This window comes from Akebia trifoliata, chromosome 16 (genome assembly GCF_017979445.1).
Source record: "Akebia trifoliata isolate Shusen 1 chromosome 16, ASM1797944v1, whole genome shotgun sequence".
Taxonomy (NCBI): Eukaryota; Viridiplantae; Streptophyta; class Magnoliopsida; order Ranunculales; family Lardizabalaceae; genus Akebia; species Akebia trifoliata.
The window spans coordinates 30,760,993-30,779,498 of NC_141390.1; the positions used below are offsets into that span (position 1 = coordinate 30,760,993).

The 18,506-nt window shown below is 35.0% G+C and overlaps 2 protein-coding genes across 6 annotated transcripts; both read left to right on the top strand.

Annotated features, from left to right (window-relative positions):
- Positions 1–2,565: 2,565 nt before the first annotated feature.
- LOC147383497 (uncharacterized) lies at positions 2,566–9,291 on the top strand. 4 transcript variants are annotated; one of them, XR_015173397.1, is made up of 11 exons: positions 2,567–2,816; positions 3,013–3,143; positions 3,252–3,337; positions 3,506–3,600; positions 5,061–5,157; positions 5,873–5,987; positions 6,152–6,306; positions 6,402–6,527; positions 8,214–8,484; positions 8,596–8,702; positions 9,151–9,291. XR_015173397.1 is itself a non-coding variant. In XM_086427742.1 (10 exons), exons 1-9 carry the CDS (start codon positions 2,635–2,637, stop codon positions 8,436–8,438), a joined length of 1,212 nt encoding a protein of 403 aa, XP_086283868.1. In that variant the 5' UTR covers positions 2,567–2,634; the 3' UTR covers positions 8,439–8,484; positions 9,151–9,286. The 4 variants fall into 4 exon arrangements, 2 of the variants coding, with proteins under 2 accessions (XP_086283869.1, XP_086283868.1); XR_015173396.1 differs by having other exon boundaries at positions 8,596–8,655; positions 9,151–9,286; XM_086427742.1 differs by lacking the exon at positions 8,596–8,702 and having other exon boundaries at positions 9,151–9,286.
- A 107-nt stretch (positions 9,292–9,398) lies between these two features.
- LOC147383498 (Ppx-GppA phosphatase) lies at positions 9,399–13,073 on the top strand. 2 transcript variants are annotated; one of them, XM_086427740.1, is made up of 7 exons: positions 9,399–10,496; positions 11,032–11,205; positions 11,525–11,566; positions 11,657–11,734; positions 11,834–11,953; positions 12,625–12,729; positions 12,822–13,073. In XM_086427740.1, the coding sequence occupies exons 1-7, from the start codon at positions 9,399–9,401 to the stop codon at positions 12,894–12,896; spliced, it is 1,692 nt and encodes a 563-aa protein (XP_086283866.1). In that variant the 3' UTR covers positions 12,897–13,073. The 2 variants fall into 2 exon arrangements, with proteins under 2 accessions (XP_086283866.1, XP_086283867.1); XM_086427741.1 differs by having other exon boundaries at positions 11,525–11,560.
- Positions 13,074–18,506: the final 5,433 nt, after the last annotated feature.

Below are 18,506 nucleotides of genomic sequence, written 5' to 3' on the forward strand. Positions count from 1 at the left end.
AAGTTAATTATAGATTGGAAACATATTTCATTTTCAAGTTTGAGGGCCCGAAAAGTGTTATAGTCTACATTGACTCCACCAATCCCCGCGCTATTCACCTAAAACAGAGTTTCAATTTTCAAAGATTCCGAACTTTAACCCACCAAGTTAATTAACCATCGATGCATAGCGGACCGCGGGCCAAATCGCAGTCACATGTCCACTCGTTGGTTGATTCTGTCTTATATTGCCACGTGGGATAATCTTTCAACCAACTTTTGGATACGTTGACCTTAACATTAAGAATTGGTCTGATTGATGAATATTCTTAATCTTTGCCATTGATTTAAGCATATTGTGATCATGAACAAGAAGCATGGACACACAACATTTGATTTTGGACCCTCGGTAAAGACGTTTATGGTTAGAAATCAACAATCAAGATGATTTTTCCTGGATGGTAAGCTAAACATCTATGGAAAAGTGGGCCTAAAGAGTGCTCCATGGGAATATATAATGCGACAGCACGGGGGCAGGTACTATGACTGACCAACACCAAAAGTTTTCTCTTTTTTTTTTTTTTTTCTTTTTTTTTCGATTAAAAAAAAATCCTAAAAAAAAAAAAAAAAATTGGGACTATTTTACAAACTGATTGAACAAGAGATAGTTGAAGGAACTTTAAAAAAAAAAATCGTTGATTTGGGAGAGAATTCTACATGTTTCCTTCAAATTTCTACTATTTCACAACGAATTTGAACTAAAATTAACTGATTTATTTAACCAACTTGATGGATCTAATACACGACTACTTTGAATTCTCTAAAACTGAAAAAATAAAAATAAAAACTACAATTTCTGCAATTATATACATTTGAAGTAAGAAATTAAAAGAAAACAAACATGTTTAGGCAATTTTTAGTGAAACATAGAGTTGACATATCGAATGCCATAAATTTCATATTAAAATGATCTCAGTTGCTCTTTCTCTCTCTCTAATAAAACTGCTTCATTTTTTTTAAAACAAACAAGATGGGTCGAATAAACGAAATATTTGAATTCAACCAAACCAAATAGAAAAAAAAATTACTGCAATTTTTTCCATTTTTTCCATTTTTGAAGTAATAAATTGAAAGGAAATGATCTTACCTTCATTGGCTAGTAAAACTTGAGCTTCAAATCTGAAATCTTTGAAGAAATTGACCAAGAGAAACAAAAGAGCAAGAGTGGAGACATACTTCTTCAGGATCAGAAGAAGAAGTGATGATGACTCCATCAAATGCTTCAATTCTTCAAATTGTTTCAGTAAAATGGGTTTCCTTTAGAGAGAAATTTGTGATGATTTTGAGATCTGAAAGAGAGATAGAGAGATATGGAGATATCTAAATTCGTAAGCTTCGACAAAGATTCTAATAAGTCACAGTAAAATTATTGTAAGACAGAAACAAAATTTTCAAACTAGTTATCTTGACAAGGGTTTTGATTGGGATTTTATCAGAAAAGCTGTTGTTCTCGTTCTATCGAGTTCCAAACGAAGAGGAAGGTTTTCGTTCTATCAAGTTCTGAATGAGAGATGATGAACAGGATCTGTCATTGTTTTGCATTGTGTTGTTGGGCTTAAGAAAAAAAAATAAAGACTGTTTACTCTTGAGGGTAAGACTGGATCCGTACAAAAAATTTTGACGGTAAAATAGCTCTCCCAAAAATGAAATTGAGAAGTACTAGTACTTCTCATAAAAGTACTATTTTTACTTTTTTTTTTTTTTTTTAAAGTTGCTCTTTCAAAATATTGAATGTCCAAATGATAAAGTAAGGTGGTGTTTATTTGCGCTATTTTTCAGTGCTTATTGTTGAAAAAAAAAAAAAATTCAGCACTTTTGTCAAAATAGCATGTTTGTTTACTCCATATTTTCAGCACTTATTGCTGAAAATAAGTAAAAAAAATTTAGCACTATTTTGATGCTGAAAAAAAGTGCTGAAGCAGTAAGCATTTTATTTTTTTCGACACGGACAAGTTTACCCTTCATTTTTTTTAGCATGGACAAGTATGCCTTTATACTTAAAAGGATATTACCTCTCATATCCCATAGATAAGTATATAAGCACCCCAGAAATTAATAAACCCACACTATAGCCAAATTGTTTTGTCTTATATGAGTTAAAAGTCTTGGAATGAGTTGATTTTTGGTGAGGATGATCTCTACAATGAGGAAATCATCCTTATAAAAAATCAGCCCATCTCGAAACTTCTAATCCCATCAAAACAAGTTCAAGAATCGTAAATCATCCATTTAAAAAAAAAATTAGTTTTGACGTGATTAGAAATTTTAGAATGGGCTGATTTTTGGTTAAGTATGATCTCTAGACCATATAGATCATCCTCACCAAAAATTGGTTCATTCCAAAAAATTTAACCTATATAAGATAAAAAAAATTGGCTATGGTGTGGGTTGCCTTTATAAATTCGTGGGTTGCTTTTATAATTACACATCCTTCATTTTCATCGAAAATTATTCACCCCAAATTAAAAGTATGGGCCTTAATCGAAGCTGATACCAAGTTATTCAAAATTTAGAAAGAGGCCCAGCCCACTTACAATCTTGAACAAGTTTCATTCTTGCCTTCGAAATCTGCAGATAAGCTTGCAGAGGAACGAAGATGGCAGAGAAGCTATCCAAGGTTGCTCAGACCTTGAAACCCTCCCCCATTCAAGAACTATCCCATCTCGCGCAGAGATGTAATGCAATTAATCTCGCAGAAGGTTTTCCAGATTTCCCCGCACCTATGCAGATTAAAGAAGCAGCGATTTCTGCTATAAATTCCGACTTCAATCAGTACAGGTTCATCCCCAATTTTCCAATTTTCTTTAATTTCCATTAATTCTTTTCGAAGTTCAAGTTTTTTTTCTTCTTTCAAAGTTTGCTTTTCGACTTTGAAATGTGAAATTCATGATAAAACGCCTCAATCAAGTTTATTATTTCCTTGTTCTTTTCTAAATTTTGCTAATTTTTAAGAAATTATTCTTCGTGACCCAAGGCATGTTCAAGGAATTTGTGACCTCTTGGCGAAAAAGATGAAACAAGAACATTTTCTGGATGTAGATCCTCTTACGGACATCGTTATTTGCTGTGGCCAATCGGAGGCATTTGCATCGACGGTGTTTGCGAGTGGGTTTTTTTCTTGGGAGGTCATTGTCTTCGAGTTTTAAGATATTGGGTTTCTATTAATTTGATTTAGAGAGATGGGTTTATGTGAATTTTTGTTTGTTTAAATAGCAATCAATCCCGGTGATGAAGTCTTGTTATTTGATCCTGTTTATGAAACATATGAAGCCTGCATTACTATGGCTGGAGGAATCCCGGTATGTCACGATCTTGTTTTATAGAAATATCTTGAAATTCACACAAATTTGCTTCTATTACAATAATAGTTATTATTATGAGCTAAATTAATGTCATTTGTCATTCATGTTAGTCTGAAGTTTTTAATTGTGGTCTTAATTACTTGTGTATTAACTTGATATGAACAGGTTTATGTGACACTAGACCCCCCTCACTGGACTTTGGATTTGAACAAACTCATTAAGTGCTTTACTGTTCGAACGAAGGCTGTAGTATTAAACAGGTTAGAAAAAGTCTCGAATCTTTCATAAGCTCAAAATATTGATTTACCTATAGAAGAAAATATATGGATTTCGATTTTTTATTTTTTGTCATTCTTGATGCTAATGTCAGTTTGTTAGAAATGCAAAGAGTTGAACTGGTGATGCAAATGTCATAATTCCCAGAGGATTATTTGTACATAATGAGATAATGCAAAACAATTTATGTCTTAATTTTAGAGTCACGATCCAGTTCGGTGTCCCGTTCCAATAGATAGGAACAGTGTCTATGTGGCACATTTTAATTGGATAATAAACACATTGAGCTGTGTGCATGGCTTGGTTAGGAGCTCGAGGTGTTTTAAACTCCAACTAAAGCGTGCCACATATACATCGTTTCTATTTTATAGGAATGGGACACTGTACTGGATCCCTAGTCTTCATTTTATGGAGTTTTGAAACTGACATTATAGACTCAGCCTGAGGATGTTGAACCCAGTTTTTTTTATTTGGTGGGCCTACTACAATCCATTTTAAGATTTATTTTAAGTTTGGTGGTTGGATTCAAAATTGTGTCCGTGGATCGCTTCTCCAACTTAGATGCTAATCTCTGTTTTTTTTTCTTTTTCTTTATATGGTTGGTGAGCCTGTTTTTTAATGTGATAAGTAACTCGGTGATGGTTCAATTGAACCCAAGTCTAAGGTATCATCACCCATAGACTTTGCCAATTAAGCTAACTGGGAACTTAGCGCAAACACAAATTGAAAACGGATATATAGGACCATATGCATTGTAGGGTTAGTTCACGCTGGCCTATTAGTCCCGTTGTAGAGATTCATCATTACAATGTGAGCCATGTTCTTTTCACGTCTCGCCTTCAAGTTTTTTTTCTAGCCTCTGTCATATGTGCATCATAAAAATATTTCAGGGATAAGTTTATCACATCAGATTATCATAAAACAAAATTTCTGGAGATTAAGAGATTATCTATTATATAATTTTTAATATATGAAATATGCATTTTTATTTTTTCCATAATTATTAATATATTTTACTTTTTCATTATCCCAACTTTTACCCCTTTTTTTTTGGGGGCTAAAATTTTCCCTTGCCAAATTATTTCTGAACCCCGACTTAGTTGCTATGTGAGTCTACCAAGTCCCCTGTGCCTCGGTTGACTCAGTACCTACATTGCAATCTCAAGATAGAAATCTGTTTGGGTCATGCAATACATATGTAAATGTATTGACTTTCGTTTTTCGACTTGATTTACTGTGTTTTACTTTTTGTGGGAATTTCAGTGATGTGGATGACATTCGATCAACTTTAACTTTCTGAACTTTTGGTCCTTAGCTCTTTAATTGGGTAGATACCTGTGAAAAAGTCCTTGATCAACCTTTTAAGGCACCCTGAGTGTAATGTTAATTTGCATGAATTATTATGTGATTTATTTAACTGGTTTGCTAATCTAAACTAGCACAGTCCTCACAATCCTACTGGCAAGGTTTTTACCAAAGATGAGCTTGAAGCCATTGCTGAAGCTTGCCGTCACATGGATTGCCTAGCTATAACAGATGAAGTACGATTGTCCCTTTTTTAATTAATCTTCTTTCCTATGAGCATCATCTGGTTTCTAGTTAATCAATATCTGATTTTTCTGTAACTCTCATATGATCTCTAAATAAATACTAGAGGCTTGGAAGCTCTAAAGGGTTCGCTTTGGTTGGTTTAAGTTCAACAAATCAAATTTGTAGGATACCTCCAAAAATACTACAAACTTAAGTTCAGAGATATTATTCTTTATTATAGACACTTTATCAGATAGAATTATTGCCTTTCTTGGGGTATCGAAACACTATTAAACTGAGTGAAACTAGGTTTCAATTTTAATTAATTGTGTAGCTGAGATCCCTAATCACATTTAAATGGGAATGTGTGTGTTTGGGAACATACTGAATGTGCGGTAATAGCACGGAAAGTGACCAGTGCTGTATGTTACAGTAGGAAATATTTTAAGATCAATCTCATCATTCTCATAAATTTCATTTCAAATCAAATCATTTTCTTTTTGAGAATGTAGCTTCGGTCCAGCAAGCGTAAGCCACTCCAACATACATCAGGTTGTTCAGCTTTGCCCCTGATTCTTCCTGGACCAAACCACGTTAGGTTGAATTATGGATTGTGTTGCCAATAATTTAAATGAACGAAAGTTGGTTGATTTTATATTTCTTCGTTCTAGTTCATCCACCTTTAAAAGATTCGCTGCACATTTGAGCTTAGATGTTTATATGCAGGTATATGAGCATATAACATTTGATACGGAAAAACATATATCCCTTGCCTCTCTTCCAGGAATGCAAGAGCGAACAATCATCACGTCTTCCTTATCTAAAACTTTTAGTGTTACAGGTTAGCCTTGTCATCTTTGTACCTATATTATAATAATTATTCACCATAGAAAATATGCTGTCACGGACTCATGGTAACTTCTTTTACGATAATCAAACGTTCCATTTATGTGGTTATGATTTTTAAAATCTCCATCATTCTTCTGTTTGTGGGAAGAGTAACAGGTTGGAGGACTGGATGGGCAATTGCGCCAGCTAGCATTGCCTCCGCAATTAGAAACATTCATGTTAAACTCACAGATTCGGCTCCTGCACCTTTTCAAGAGGCTGCCTTAACTGCTTTGAGCAGCCCACCTGAGTACTTCAAATCCTTGATAGTAGTGAGGCTAGATCTTTCATTATGAATTTATCTGGAAATATAACTTCTAAAAAGGGAAGACTTTTTGTGATAAATTATTTTTTTGATGTTTTTAAGGAGTATGAAGCAAAAAGAGATTACATTGTCAAGACGCTGCTTGGGATTGGTTTTCAAATTCAATACAAGCCTCAGGGTTCTTTTTTCGTGTTTGCAGAGCTTCCTGAGAGTTGCCTACTTTCCGATGTATGTATCTTCTTAACTTGCCATGTCGATTTGGTGATTTCCAGCATTTACAATCATGGACCCAATTCATCATAAATGTTCCGGAAAAAGGAAAAAAAAAAACTGTTTCGGATGATTTTTGCCTTTTTTTTTCCAAAACATATTTAGTAAAGCATGTAACTCAAGGGGTTGGCTTAGTGGCTGGCTGAGCCTTGATAAGCTCCTTAGGAAGGGTAGGTCAAGTGTTTGAAACCCCACAAAGCAATGAATTCCTTGGGGCCACCCTCCAAGGTCCGGTTGATCCTCGATGCAACCAGTTGCATGTAGGACTTTCCGAGGGGGCGGTGCATGTGACTGTGGGATTAGTCTCATTCGAAGAGTGGGGATACCCATGATAAGCAAAAAAATTTATTTAGGAAAGCATGTACTTCCTCTGATTCTACATGGAATGATAGAATGGAAAGATTGTCTACATTTCAAGTTACAACTTAAAAAGAGTTCTAGTTTAATCTCATAGGATACAAATAAGTGCTTCTTGAGTTTGAGAATAATGTACTTCCTCAATGTAGGGCTCTTTGTTGAGGTTCATTCCATTGAATACAGAACCTGATTTTAACAACCCTGCTAATGCCATACCCTTTGCTTTCTTAAATTTTTCCGGTCTATTTCTTGGCATTTACTGCAATTCCAATTAAGGGTGCAACTTGGTCTGGCTCAAACCAGAAACTGAACCAAACTGATAGCTTTGGGCTGGTTTGGAACAAGTTGCGGTTTAGTTCTGGGTTAAGAAATTGGAGAACTGATCAATTTGGTTTGGTTCTCTAGAACCAAACCGAGAACTGAACTCTTATATAATATATATATATATATATATACTAATTTGAGTTGCGTTATTACGACCCCCTTTGCGACACACCTTTTTGTCTTATATGGGCAAAAATGTTTGGAATGGGCTGATTTTTTGTGAGGATGATCTCTATGGTGAGGGGATCATCCTGGCAAAAAATCAGCCCATTCCAAAACTTCTAGACCGTCCGATTTTTGTTGAAAAATTATAGACCGTCCAATTTTTGTAAATCAATTTTGATGGGGTTAGAAGTTTTGGAATGGGATGATTTTTTGCCAGGATGATCCCCTCACCATAGAGATCATCCTCACAAAAAATCAGCTCATTCCAAACATTTTTGCCCATATAAGACAAAAAGGTGTGTCGCAAAGGGGGTCGCAAAGGGGGTCGTAATAACGTGACCCTACTAATTTATTATGAATTATTTTAAGAGTTAGGATATAGATTAATGATTTTTCTTATAGATAGAATAGTTACCTATTATATGAAATTTCATGGTTATCATCTATTTGTCTTTTTTTTTTTAAACTTCCATTAAAAATATGTTGCTTCAAAGTAGGTTTATAGGATATTGGCAGCCCATAGAGTTGAACTGTTGGTTTGGTTCGGTTCTGGTTCTAGCTCTTATTTAGTGGAACTGGCCTATGTAAGTTCAGTTCCGATTTGGGTCCAAATCAAACCAAGTTGTACCCCTAATTCTAATAGTTTGTGAAAAGTTGAAGATTGAACTTGCCTGCATTTTGATATTTTATATGATTTAAGTTGATTACAGCATCTCCTTTTATCATTTTTCCATTCTAGGCACTCTCTCTCTCTCTCTCTCTCCCCAATACATAAACGATGAATTATTTGCTTTCTAGATAAAGTTCGTTGAGGAATTAATAAAGAAAGCTGGGGTGGCAGCTGTACCCGGGTGTGGGTTTTTCCATTCTGAACCATCTCCGATGGAATTGTCTCATTCTACTCAGAACTATCAGAAGAGATATGTTAGATTCGCTTTCTGCAAGAGCAACACTACTCTGGTTACTGCAGCACAGAGAATGAGTGAAGTTGTCGATAGCAATGGATGTCTCAAACTCTGTTGATTCTTACAAGGGATATTTATACTCTTATTAAAATGTGAGGATGCAGGTATTGTAAAATCACAGAAAGAATCAATTTTAGTTTTTTTTTTAAATTTGTGTTCTAGGCTTGTTTTGATCAGAAATAAGTTTCAAAACTAACGATATTATACAATACCAGCTCAATAACTACATGATCAATAGCAATATGAACTCAGAAACTATCAACAGCTCTGTGATGGTGGGTATGCAGTCAGGATTCTCTACTCAATTGAGTTCTTTCGACATGTAAAAGAATGTGGTTTTTTTTTTTAAAAAAAGAGTTACTATTGCCACACCAAATTTTACTAACGTCACACCAACTGTGTGCAAGTCTTTGGGGGGATTTAAATAGGAATTGCATTAGTAAAAGTTAGTGTGGCAATAGCAACTCTCTTAAAAATAGAATTAATATTGGCACCCCAATTACACCCCAGTAAGTGCTGTGTGTACTTTTTGAACGGTTGAGATAATGCCACGTTGGAAACAAAAGTAACACATCAGACCTTTAACATTCATGATCTAGATCAGATTTGAAAAATTAAAATTAAAATTACTGAACTTCAAACCTTTCATGTCTATAAACTACAGAGAATCCGCTCGAGGTTTCTGTGGGTAATTTGGACATTTCCTTTAAGAGTTTGACCAAGAATTTACTGCAAAACGTTTTAACGATCGCATGTTTTAAACGTCTCAGATATCTTTCAGACTATCTGAGATAACGCCACGTGGCATATAAAGAGATATGGAATCCAATTGCAATCCAACAGTAAAGAGGGAATAAAACGAATTCGATTCGTGTGTTACACTCCAGTCTTCAAAAACTGTCCTTTATCTACCACCGATGCAACGAATATTCTACTTCACAACTCACAACTCACAACTGCATCTCTCCCTCTCCTCATACCCCCCACCCTGTCAAGAGAGCTTGACTGAGAAATTTTAATGGCTACCGATCTCTCAATATCTATAAATTCTTCGAAACTCATCGCCACAGTCGACATGGGTACCAATTCATTCAAGATGTTAGTAGTCCGAGCAGAACCCAACGGTAGATTCCTCGCTGTTGACCGCATCAAAGAATCCGTTGTCCTCGGCCGAGGAATGCTCGACAACGATCCTACAATCTCACCCGAATCTCAAATTCGAGCAATCACAGCTTTGAGGAAATTCGGACAGGTCTTGCAGATGCAACAAATTCATCAAACCAAGTTCATCGCCACATCGGCAGTACGAGAAGCAGTTAACAAAGGTGAATTTCTTTCTAAGATTGAAGAAGAATTAGGTACTAAAGTAGAGGTTTTGTCTGGTGAAGAAGAAGCTAGGTTTGTGTACATGGGTGTTCTTCAATTTCTACCTGTTTATGAGAAAACCATTTTAACTGTCGATATCGGAGGGGGTTCGACTGAATTCGTAATTGGGAAGAAGGGTAAGGTGTTCTTAGCAATTTCATTAAAGTTAGGCCATGTTTCTTTAACTGAGGCATTTGTTAGAAATGGAGAAATTTTAAATATGCGGCGATACATTCGTTCAGTTATTCGTGAATCGGGTCTAATTGATAAGGCTCGTGAGATTGGGTTTGAGATTGCTGTGGGTTCTTCGGGTACAATTCGATCCATTGAGAGAGCTATTTACTCGGGTTATGCTCGCGATCTGATGAGTAATGTTGTGCCTTTCGGGGAATTTAGAAGAAATTGGAGATTTAGTAGAGTGGATTTGGGTAGTGTTGTTGATAAATTATGTGATTCGGATGCCAGAGAGGAAGAAGAGGTGAGGAGAGTTGGGTTTTTCAAGAGAAGATCAGAGTTTATAATTGCTGGTGCGGTTCTATTGTTGGAGATATTAGAGGTTCTTAACGTTGATGAAATGGAGGTTTCCGAGTATGCGTTAGGAGAAGGGGTTATTGCAGAAACCCTAGCCAAGTGTTGCGAGGACTATAATGTCAATGCGAATGCTAGGTGGCGATCCGTCGTTAGACTTGCAACGAGGTTCAACAATGAGAAGAGGATGAAATCGGCTACACATTGTGCGGGAATTGCAAAGGTATCACCATTTCAATGGATTACTTGAATGGAGGGTTGGGATCAGTGTACTCATGAAAGTGAACTCATATGTTCACACACAAAACAATCCCAATCCTGTAAATACAAAATCCAACTATCGGGATTTATCTTCGAGATTCATGCTATATTCTCGGGATGCTTTTTTTATTCTGACCCTTGGATTTCACATGTACACTATTAGGTTGATGTGTCTAAATACATATATGGGTTGGGACCTGTAGACTCATGTAAAGTGAACTCATATATTCACACACAATCCCGACCGTTTATATGTGAGATCTAACAGTTGAGATTTATCTTAGAGATCCATAATGTATTCTCGGGATACAGTTTTTATCACAACCGTTAGATCTCACATATAGACAGTAGGGTTTTTTTTTGCAAACATATGTGTACACTTTTCATGAGTCTACGTATCCTGATCCTATATGTACATATAAGTGAGTTAATATTATGGTTTTGATTCAGCAAATTATTACTTCCATGATAATCTCACCAACTATGAATTCCTACAGGAAATTTTTGAAGGTCTAAGAAAATACATCAAGCTTTCTGGTAACAAAAATGAGCATATGCTTTCATTGGATGAAACGGATCTTGAATATCTAGAAGCGGCATGCTTGCTTCATAATATTGGACTATTTACTGGTAAAAAAGGTTATCATAAACAGTCGTATTGTATCATCAAGGTAGATGCTCCTCCTCCATTGAATGATTTTAGAAGTTAATGCTGCTCAATAAGTTTTTAGAAGAGTCCGACTAGCCTTACTAACAAAGTGAGGAAAGAAGGCCTTACTAAGCCTCATCCACTGTCAAAAAGACCTTGAGATTCATAAAACAAGTTCTCAAGATTCGTAACAAATATCAAGGTCTTGTTTTACCCATCTTGAGGTCTTTTTGACAATGGATGGGGCTTGGTAAGGCCTTGTTCCTCACTATCTTAGTAAGGAAATGGTTTCTATTTTTAGAATCATCTTTGTTGCTAAAAGTCTCTCCCTTATTGAACAGAATGGTGACTATCTTCATGGTTACAATGCAGGGGAGGTTGAAGTATGTTACCTTGTGTTGATTATGTTTTTTTCTTACTCAAGTATATTCTCATAATGCACTCAATGCTCATGATTTCAAACATATCTGCAGCTAATAGCTCTACTTGCAAGATATCATCGGAAGAAGTTCCCGAGACATGATCATAATTCCCTTCATGGTTTTCCGAAGGTGTGTTTGTATAATGCAATCTATTGTTCTTTTGTAATTATTTTTTCTTAATGTCGTCTAGCATAAAAGCTACTCAATTTCTTTTTTGGCATATTTCAGGTAAAAGAAAAATTCAGAATCCTTTGCACAATTATACGAATTTCCGTTGCAGTGCAGCAGTACCAGTGTATGACCTTTCAGGGACTAGAAACTTCAAACTATAAAGAAGATTTACAGCTGGTAAGTCTCAAGATTCAACATGAATATGGATGCTTTTGTACTCATATCATGAGATAAAAAGAGCCCTATCACTAAGAGATTCATCAACGTTGTTCCTTCATACTAAGCTTACTAAGATTATCATTCTGTAAAGGCTTCGATTGTATTATTTGCATAGAAAAAAGACATTGGTTTGAAACTTAATAGAAATCATATAGATGGATTTTCGAACTAATACACTAGCTTATCTTGAAATCTGTTATACTTCAAATATGATTTCCAAAAGTTCATGTTGTGTCCTAGTACAGTTTACATCGAGTCAAAATGATTTCAAGGCTATTGAAGGAAGAACAATTTCGAAGAATTCCCATCAAACCTTCTTTGATGAATCCTAAACTTACCTATATGAATGACCCATTGTGCAACAATAAACCACGATCTGGATATTTGTTTGATCAAGTTGGTTTTGCTTTGTTTCTGATATGCTCGTTATTTGGTCGTTGGTTTTACATAACTAACATCCTTTTGTAAAGATTGCAAATAATTACACTTAAACTACATCAAATTTTCATGCGTTACGATGTAAGTTCTTTTGGTGGGTTAGCCGGGATTCAACCTACCGCTACTTGATTGTAATTCATGGAACCTAGTGACGCTTTTGTCAATTCATATTTTTGTTTCACTGTTTACAGGTATTTAGCGAAAAAACAAATCAACCTCTCCCCCCTGATCATGGGCAACCGACTAAGGAGGATGCAGAGGCAGAACTAAAGCGAGAACTTCATCACTTTAAAGAGGTAAAAAGCTGCATTAACCATCACTTATCTTCATCACAGTTCTTTAATCAGAAACACTTCTACATTAACCATCACTTATAATTTTCCTTCAGGTATTCCAGAAGAAATTGTCAGTTGTGGTAACCTCATCTCCTGAAAAACATCAAGATTATGTACATACCCTGTAAAGTGGAACACCATATTCTTTTATCTGTAGCTAGCATTCTTTCTTCAGAGGCCTCAGTTTTAATTCAATAAATCAGGTCCCATAAGGCATATATACATTATCTGTAAAACAGTAGGCTTGTACATCTTGTGTTCCGTGAAAAACATGTTTATCAAAGTTGTTTTTCTTTTTGTTCCAACTTTTCAATTAGGAAGATTTATTTGCATTCTCTTCTTGTCTAGCTACATCGAGACCAAGTTGACTCATTCAAGTTGATCTTTCAAATCATTTAAACGACTTTAAAGATATTTTAATCTATATTAACAATCATGGTTTTCTTATTACCAGGTGGATGCTAGATGTGGCTTCATAAAACCTTAATTTTTATTTATTTATTCATAGATAACATGGTTTCAAAACTCGGTTTGGCTGGCATCTATTCTTGTCCATGGACGAGACAATCCATTTAACTCGTTTTATATTGATTGATGCACATATATTTAAATTAAAATAATTATAGTTTTTAATGAAAGAAGATGGATCAGAAAATGTTTAGTCATAAAATCCTCTTTTATTTATATAATCATTATTTAAATTCTAAAAAGAACAATTATTGTAATCAAAATCTATAAAATCCCAGTTGACTCAGCCGTGTTTTGCTCACTTGGTTGAGATTTTCAAAATATTATCTGAGACATCTCATTTATCTCGCGAGATGATGCGAATGTTGAGACACCTTGTATATCGGTATCATTGCTGGACGAGACCAAGACAACTCGGGTGAGTCATCTCGGTCTTGGACCAGATTTAAAATAATGATAGATAACACTTATTATAATCATAACAAGTAATGATTAACACAAACACACACACACACACACACAGACACACACAAAACCCAATCAACATTTTTCCAGAGTTTTCATTAACTTAACGTGATATTTTTGGAATATCGGGTGAGTCATCTTGGATCTTGGACAAATCAATGCCATGGGCTACATGCTTACTAGGGGTCAATCCCATCCATATTAATGGGATGGGCTACCTTATTGGCTTCTTAGTTGGCCTCTATGGGCCGGGCGCAGTCCAAACCTTTTATTTTCTTCCAAGTGATGCAGGAGAGAGGTCAGGCACAACTGGGAGTTTGGTTGCAATTGCAACTATATTCCTTGTATCCTTTGCTTTTGGGCCTGCTATCCATGAATTATCAGCCCATCCCATGTTGAACGTATATAACCCTAAAGTCAAAAAGTCAGCTTGATTTGTTATTGATATCTGTTGCATTGGTTTTTTTTATTTTTTTCCATTTCTTTTCCATCATGGGCTGGCTTGGAATCACCTTAAATGCATGCTTGTAAAGCTCATGATGAAGCATTACTAAACAATCATGTGGGGCCCATAAAGGATATCAAGAGTGGGTTTGTAACCCAACTCGTGGGATTCTCACAAGGATTCTGCTAGCCTGATTAACATCAACACTAGCCACACTTATTAACGTTGTGCCACGTGGGAGCTTAGTAAGTTTATTATTATTATTATTTTCTCACAAGTGACGAGTTTCTTTGTAAAACAAGTACCAACAATATTACTACCCTCTAAAAAAAAAGGAGAGGTCTTGAATTCAGGTCTCCTCGTTGGTCCACTGCAAAAGATTTATCCCGTCTTACCTGATATGTGTGGTTGGTAAGGTATTATATGTACCCAAGGGATTTGGACGAGATATGATGTTTGAAGAGGCCAATTGTCTCGTCCCTATTAGTCAGACCTACAGGTCTGGACACCATGTCGTTATAAAAAACAAAAAACAATTTTACTATTATAAAAAAAATAACGTGAATCAAATTAGATGTCCTTATTTTACTAAAATGAAAAATCGTTTTAAAATTTTAGAATGAGTTTTTGGACTGAGTTATCATTTTATTAAGTCTATTTTTACAGTTGGATTTGAATTTAAATTTTGGAAAATTGGTGGGACATATATATATATATATATGGAGAGAGAGAGAGAGAGAGAGAGATATGTATGACTTGCTCTTCCTTTTTGGATTATCTTTGACCTATTAAATTATGATCCTCCACCCCACTCCCAAGGGATGAAATTTTACATGAGCCCATTGTCCTGAGAGTGGTAACAATACAATATCTGAATGCCAGATATATCCAAGAACCCATTTGGTTAGATTCAGGTACATTTAATAGCCCATTAGGCCATTATTGATCTCAATGGGTCCGGACTTGGCCCCGATAATATTAGCAAGATCTGGAAAGGTGAAGCATAAAAGTACTCAGTTTTGACTCAGTATCCTTAACCCCACCATTCACTTCTCTCTCTCCACCTTAATCATGAATGCCAACTAACTTGAGGACTATAGGGAGAACAATAATTCAAAAGCAAAAAAAAAAAAAAAAAAACTTGGGTCACACCCTGCAATATTGTACTGGAAATGTCGTGAGGCAAGAGAGTCTATCTTAGGGTTTTATAGATTTGCAAGGTAATGCATGGGTTGGATCCTGTCCTCCATTGTCCATAGTAATGTTAACCAACCCCATGATCTATCCACTTTATTGTCATGTCAGACACTATTCTAGCTCACTAAGATAAGTTGGAGTCACAATGTGCATTATTTTATGAGAAATTTTTGGAAACGTGATCAACTTTTGACAAAATTCAATTCTGAGTCACTGTTCATTTTAATTCCCAAATCATGAAGTGCAAGATCGCAAGTTTTTCAAGTGATGATCTTGTAGACTTTATGTGATAATATCACAGGTTTCAAGTGACTATCTCTCCTGTACGCTATTTTTAACGAGATCATCATTATATAAACTAGGGAGATTGTCACTTTAAACCTGCAAGATTGTCACTTCAAAAACTCGTAATCTCGTTGTTCATGTTTATTGGAATTAAAATGAATATGCTAAATCTTACTCTTTGTAATCTTTTGAATCAGGATAAGAGAGGAGATTTACATATTAGGATGTAATGGGTGGCCTTTGGTAGGGGTGTCAATGGATAGCCGAAATCCGAATTCGAATTCGAAAAATCGGATATTATCCGAAATTTTCGGATATCGGATTCGGATGTCATTTAAATATTCGAATGAGTTTCGGATACGAATTCGGATATTGCGATATCCGAATTCGATAATATCCGCTCCGATAACAATACACATATTATGTATTTATGTTTTACAATGAAACTTTATATATGTAAATACACCGTGTTAAGTATTGCTGTCATACAACAAAACTTAATTTTAACACTTTATCTTCTCAAACCCGCCAGCACCAAAACACAGACGGTAATGGAGGTTTCCATTTCGATCGAAAACGAGGGCATTACTCCGGCCGGAACTCTCTCCCTCCGATCTGAACCAATCGGAGTAATTTTTTGAAGGAAATACGTGGGTTTCAACTTTCAACTGTGCGAACTCCGACACATCTACTCCGGCCGGCGAGGATCCAGGTACATATTCTCTCTCTCTCTCTCTACGACCTGAACTCGCCGGAGTAATTTTTCAGATGTAATCTATGGTTTTCGACTGTGCGAACTCCGATCGAATCGGATATTATCGGATATCCGATATATTTTTCGGATTCGAATTCGAATGTTTATTAAGGATATCCGATCGGATTCGAATTCGAATTCGGATAGTAGTATATTTTTTCGGATTCGAATTCGGATATAGCGGTATCCGATCGGATACCTATCCGTTGACAGCCCTAGCCTTTGGGCTTGTTTGCTTCTGCTTCTATATATTTAATTCCGTTGTGGGCCAGTTTAAACCCTCATTTACCTTCCCAAAAATATTAAAATTAAAATGAACTATTATTCAAAATTGAAATTTCTTCTTATTCAACTTAAAAAATTGTAATTTACCCTTATTTTATTGGGTGTATTACCAAAACCAGTACTGAAAATTAAATAATAATAATAATAATACCAAAACAGTATGCTATCCATTTTAATTTCGAAAATGGTTAAATATCATTTTCGAAATAAAAAATATTTTACCCAAAAGATAAATTTTGAAATGAACAATATTTTAATATCAAAAATGCTTTTAGCATCTTTTTATAAAACAACATATATATACATATAAATTGTTTAAGTAAACACAGAGAAATATAACTGTTTTAATACAATGATGTTTCTTTTCAAAATTTAGTTTATTTCTACATTCGACAGCCTTGTAGACAATTTTCGACGTCAACAGAGATTTGAAAACTCGTAAATCATCATTTCCGTTAGAGTTAAGGTATTGTAGATCTATAATTTCAAATCTCCATCAATGTCAGGAATGACCTATAAGGTCGTTAAGTGATGAAATAAACTAAATCTTGGAAGGAAACATCATTATCTTAAATTACTTATATTTTTATCTGTTTACTTAAATAAGAGATATGTATATTATTTTATAAAAATATGTTAGATGGATTTTTTTAGTATTGAAACATTGTTTATTTTAAAATTTACCATGTTGATAAAAATATTTCAATTCCCGTTGTCAATGAGTTTCTAATCTCTCCTTAAAAAAACATATTATCGATCAAATTAAAAAATACAATTAGATAGATTACAGTGGACAAAGTGTTTTTCTTGCCTTATTGTTGGACTTTTTTGAAGTCAATGGCCTAAATACAATGTGCAGAAAATGAATAGTGAAATTTCGAGTTGGGATTATCTATTGGGAGTGGATCCTCTGTTGCACCCAATAACACTTTCTTGAACGATTGAGAGAGTAACACCTCATCCTCTAAGGTTCATGGCCAATCAGATTTAAAAAGAAATTCTATAAAATAAAATATAAAAAACTTTTTTTGGCCTCATTAATTTTGTCAATTGGATTCAAAAATCTACTTTTTCCCATTAAGGACTTCGTAATGATGTGTGAGTGGGCTCAAGAGTCAAGACCACCATGAAAATGCTAGAACCCAACACCATCACACTTTAATTTAGTGTGTTTGGGTCCAACAAAGAGGGCCAAATTATATTCATGGGTAAGTGGACTTTGATGAAGATATGCCATGTGGCAATAAAAGACATGAGGAGTAGGATGATGTTACCCAACTCCTGGAATATAAGATCCTTCCCTTATAATATATGTACCTAGTAATTGTTAGATACAAACTATTGTGCAATCTATTTCTATATAAAGTTTAAACCTTGTATTTTATATACTATCATCAAAGCACTTCTCCTTAAGCTAACTCCATGATTTAAAGTACTTCAACCTTATCTTCATAAATAATTAAACCTTACATGATGTAAAAGCCCCTAGTGTGGTATTATATCTATGATTAAGAAAGGAGCAGATCCTCTGTACCGCAAATCTCTTGTAGCCCATATCAACGTTTGAGGGTGTGCCACACCATCAAGATGATTGCATCCAATCGTTTAAATATAAAAGTACAATGACCATCCATTTTCAAACACTTGATTAAGGTCAAAAAAAAGTTTTTTTTGAACTTTTTTTTTTCAAATCTGATCTAAACCATGAATCTAAGAGTGCTGTGTTGTTATTTTCCTTGAATGTGGTGTTCTATGGACTGTTAAATAAGAGCTACAAGAGAAATGGGCTACTGCGGATCCGCTCCCAATTAAGAAATGCTTAATGAGTGGGGGAAGCTT

Bases quoted from the DNA above. Each gene is read 5' to 3' on its own strand.
- LOC147383497 (XM_086427742.1), top strand. From the start codon at position 2,635: ATGGCAGAGAAGCTATCCAAGGTTGCTCAGACCTTGAAACCCTCCCCC. The intron at 2,817-3,012 runs GTTCATCCCCAA...TCGTGACCCAAG, and splicing joins TCCGACTTCAATCAGTACAG to GCATGTTCAAGGAATTTGTG. The intron at 3,338-3,505 runs GTATGTCACGAT...TGATATGAACAG, and splicing joins CTATGGCTGGAGGAATCCCG to GTTTATGTGACACTAGACCC.
- LOC147383498 (XM_086427740.1), top strand. From the start codon at position 9,399: ATGGCTACCGATCTCTCAATATCTATAAATTCTTCGAAACTCATCGCC. The intron at 11,735-11,833 runs GTGTGTTTGTAT...GGCATATTTCAG, and splicing joins CCCTTCATGGTTTTCCGAAG to GTAAAAGAAAAATTCAGAAT. The intron at 11,954-12,624 runs GTAAGTCTCAAG...CACTGTTTACAG, and splicing joins ATAAAGAAGATTTACAGCTG to GTATTTAGCGAAAAAACAAA.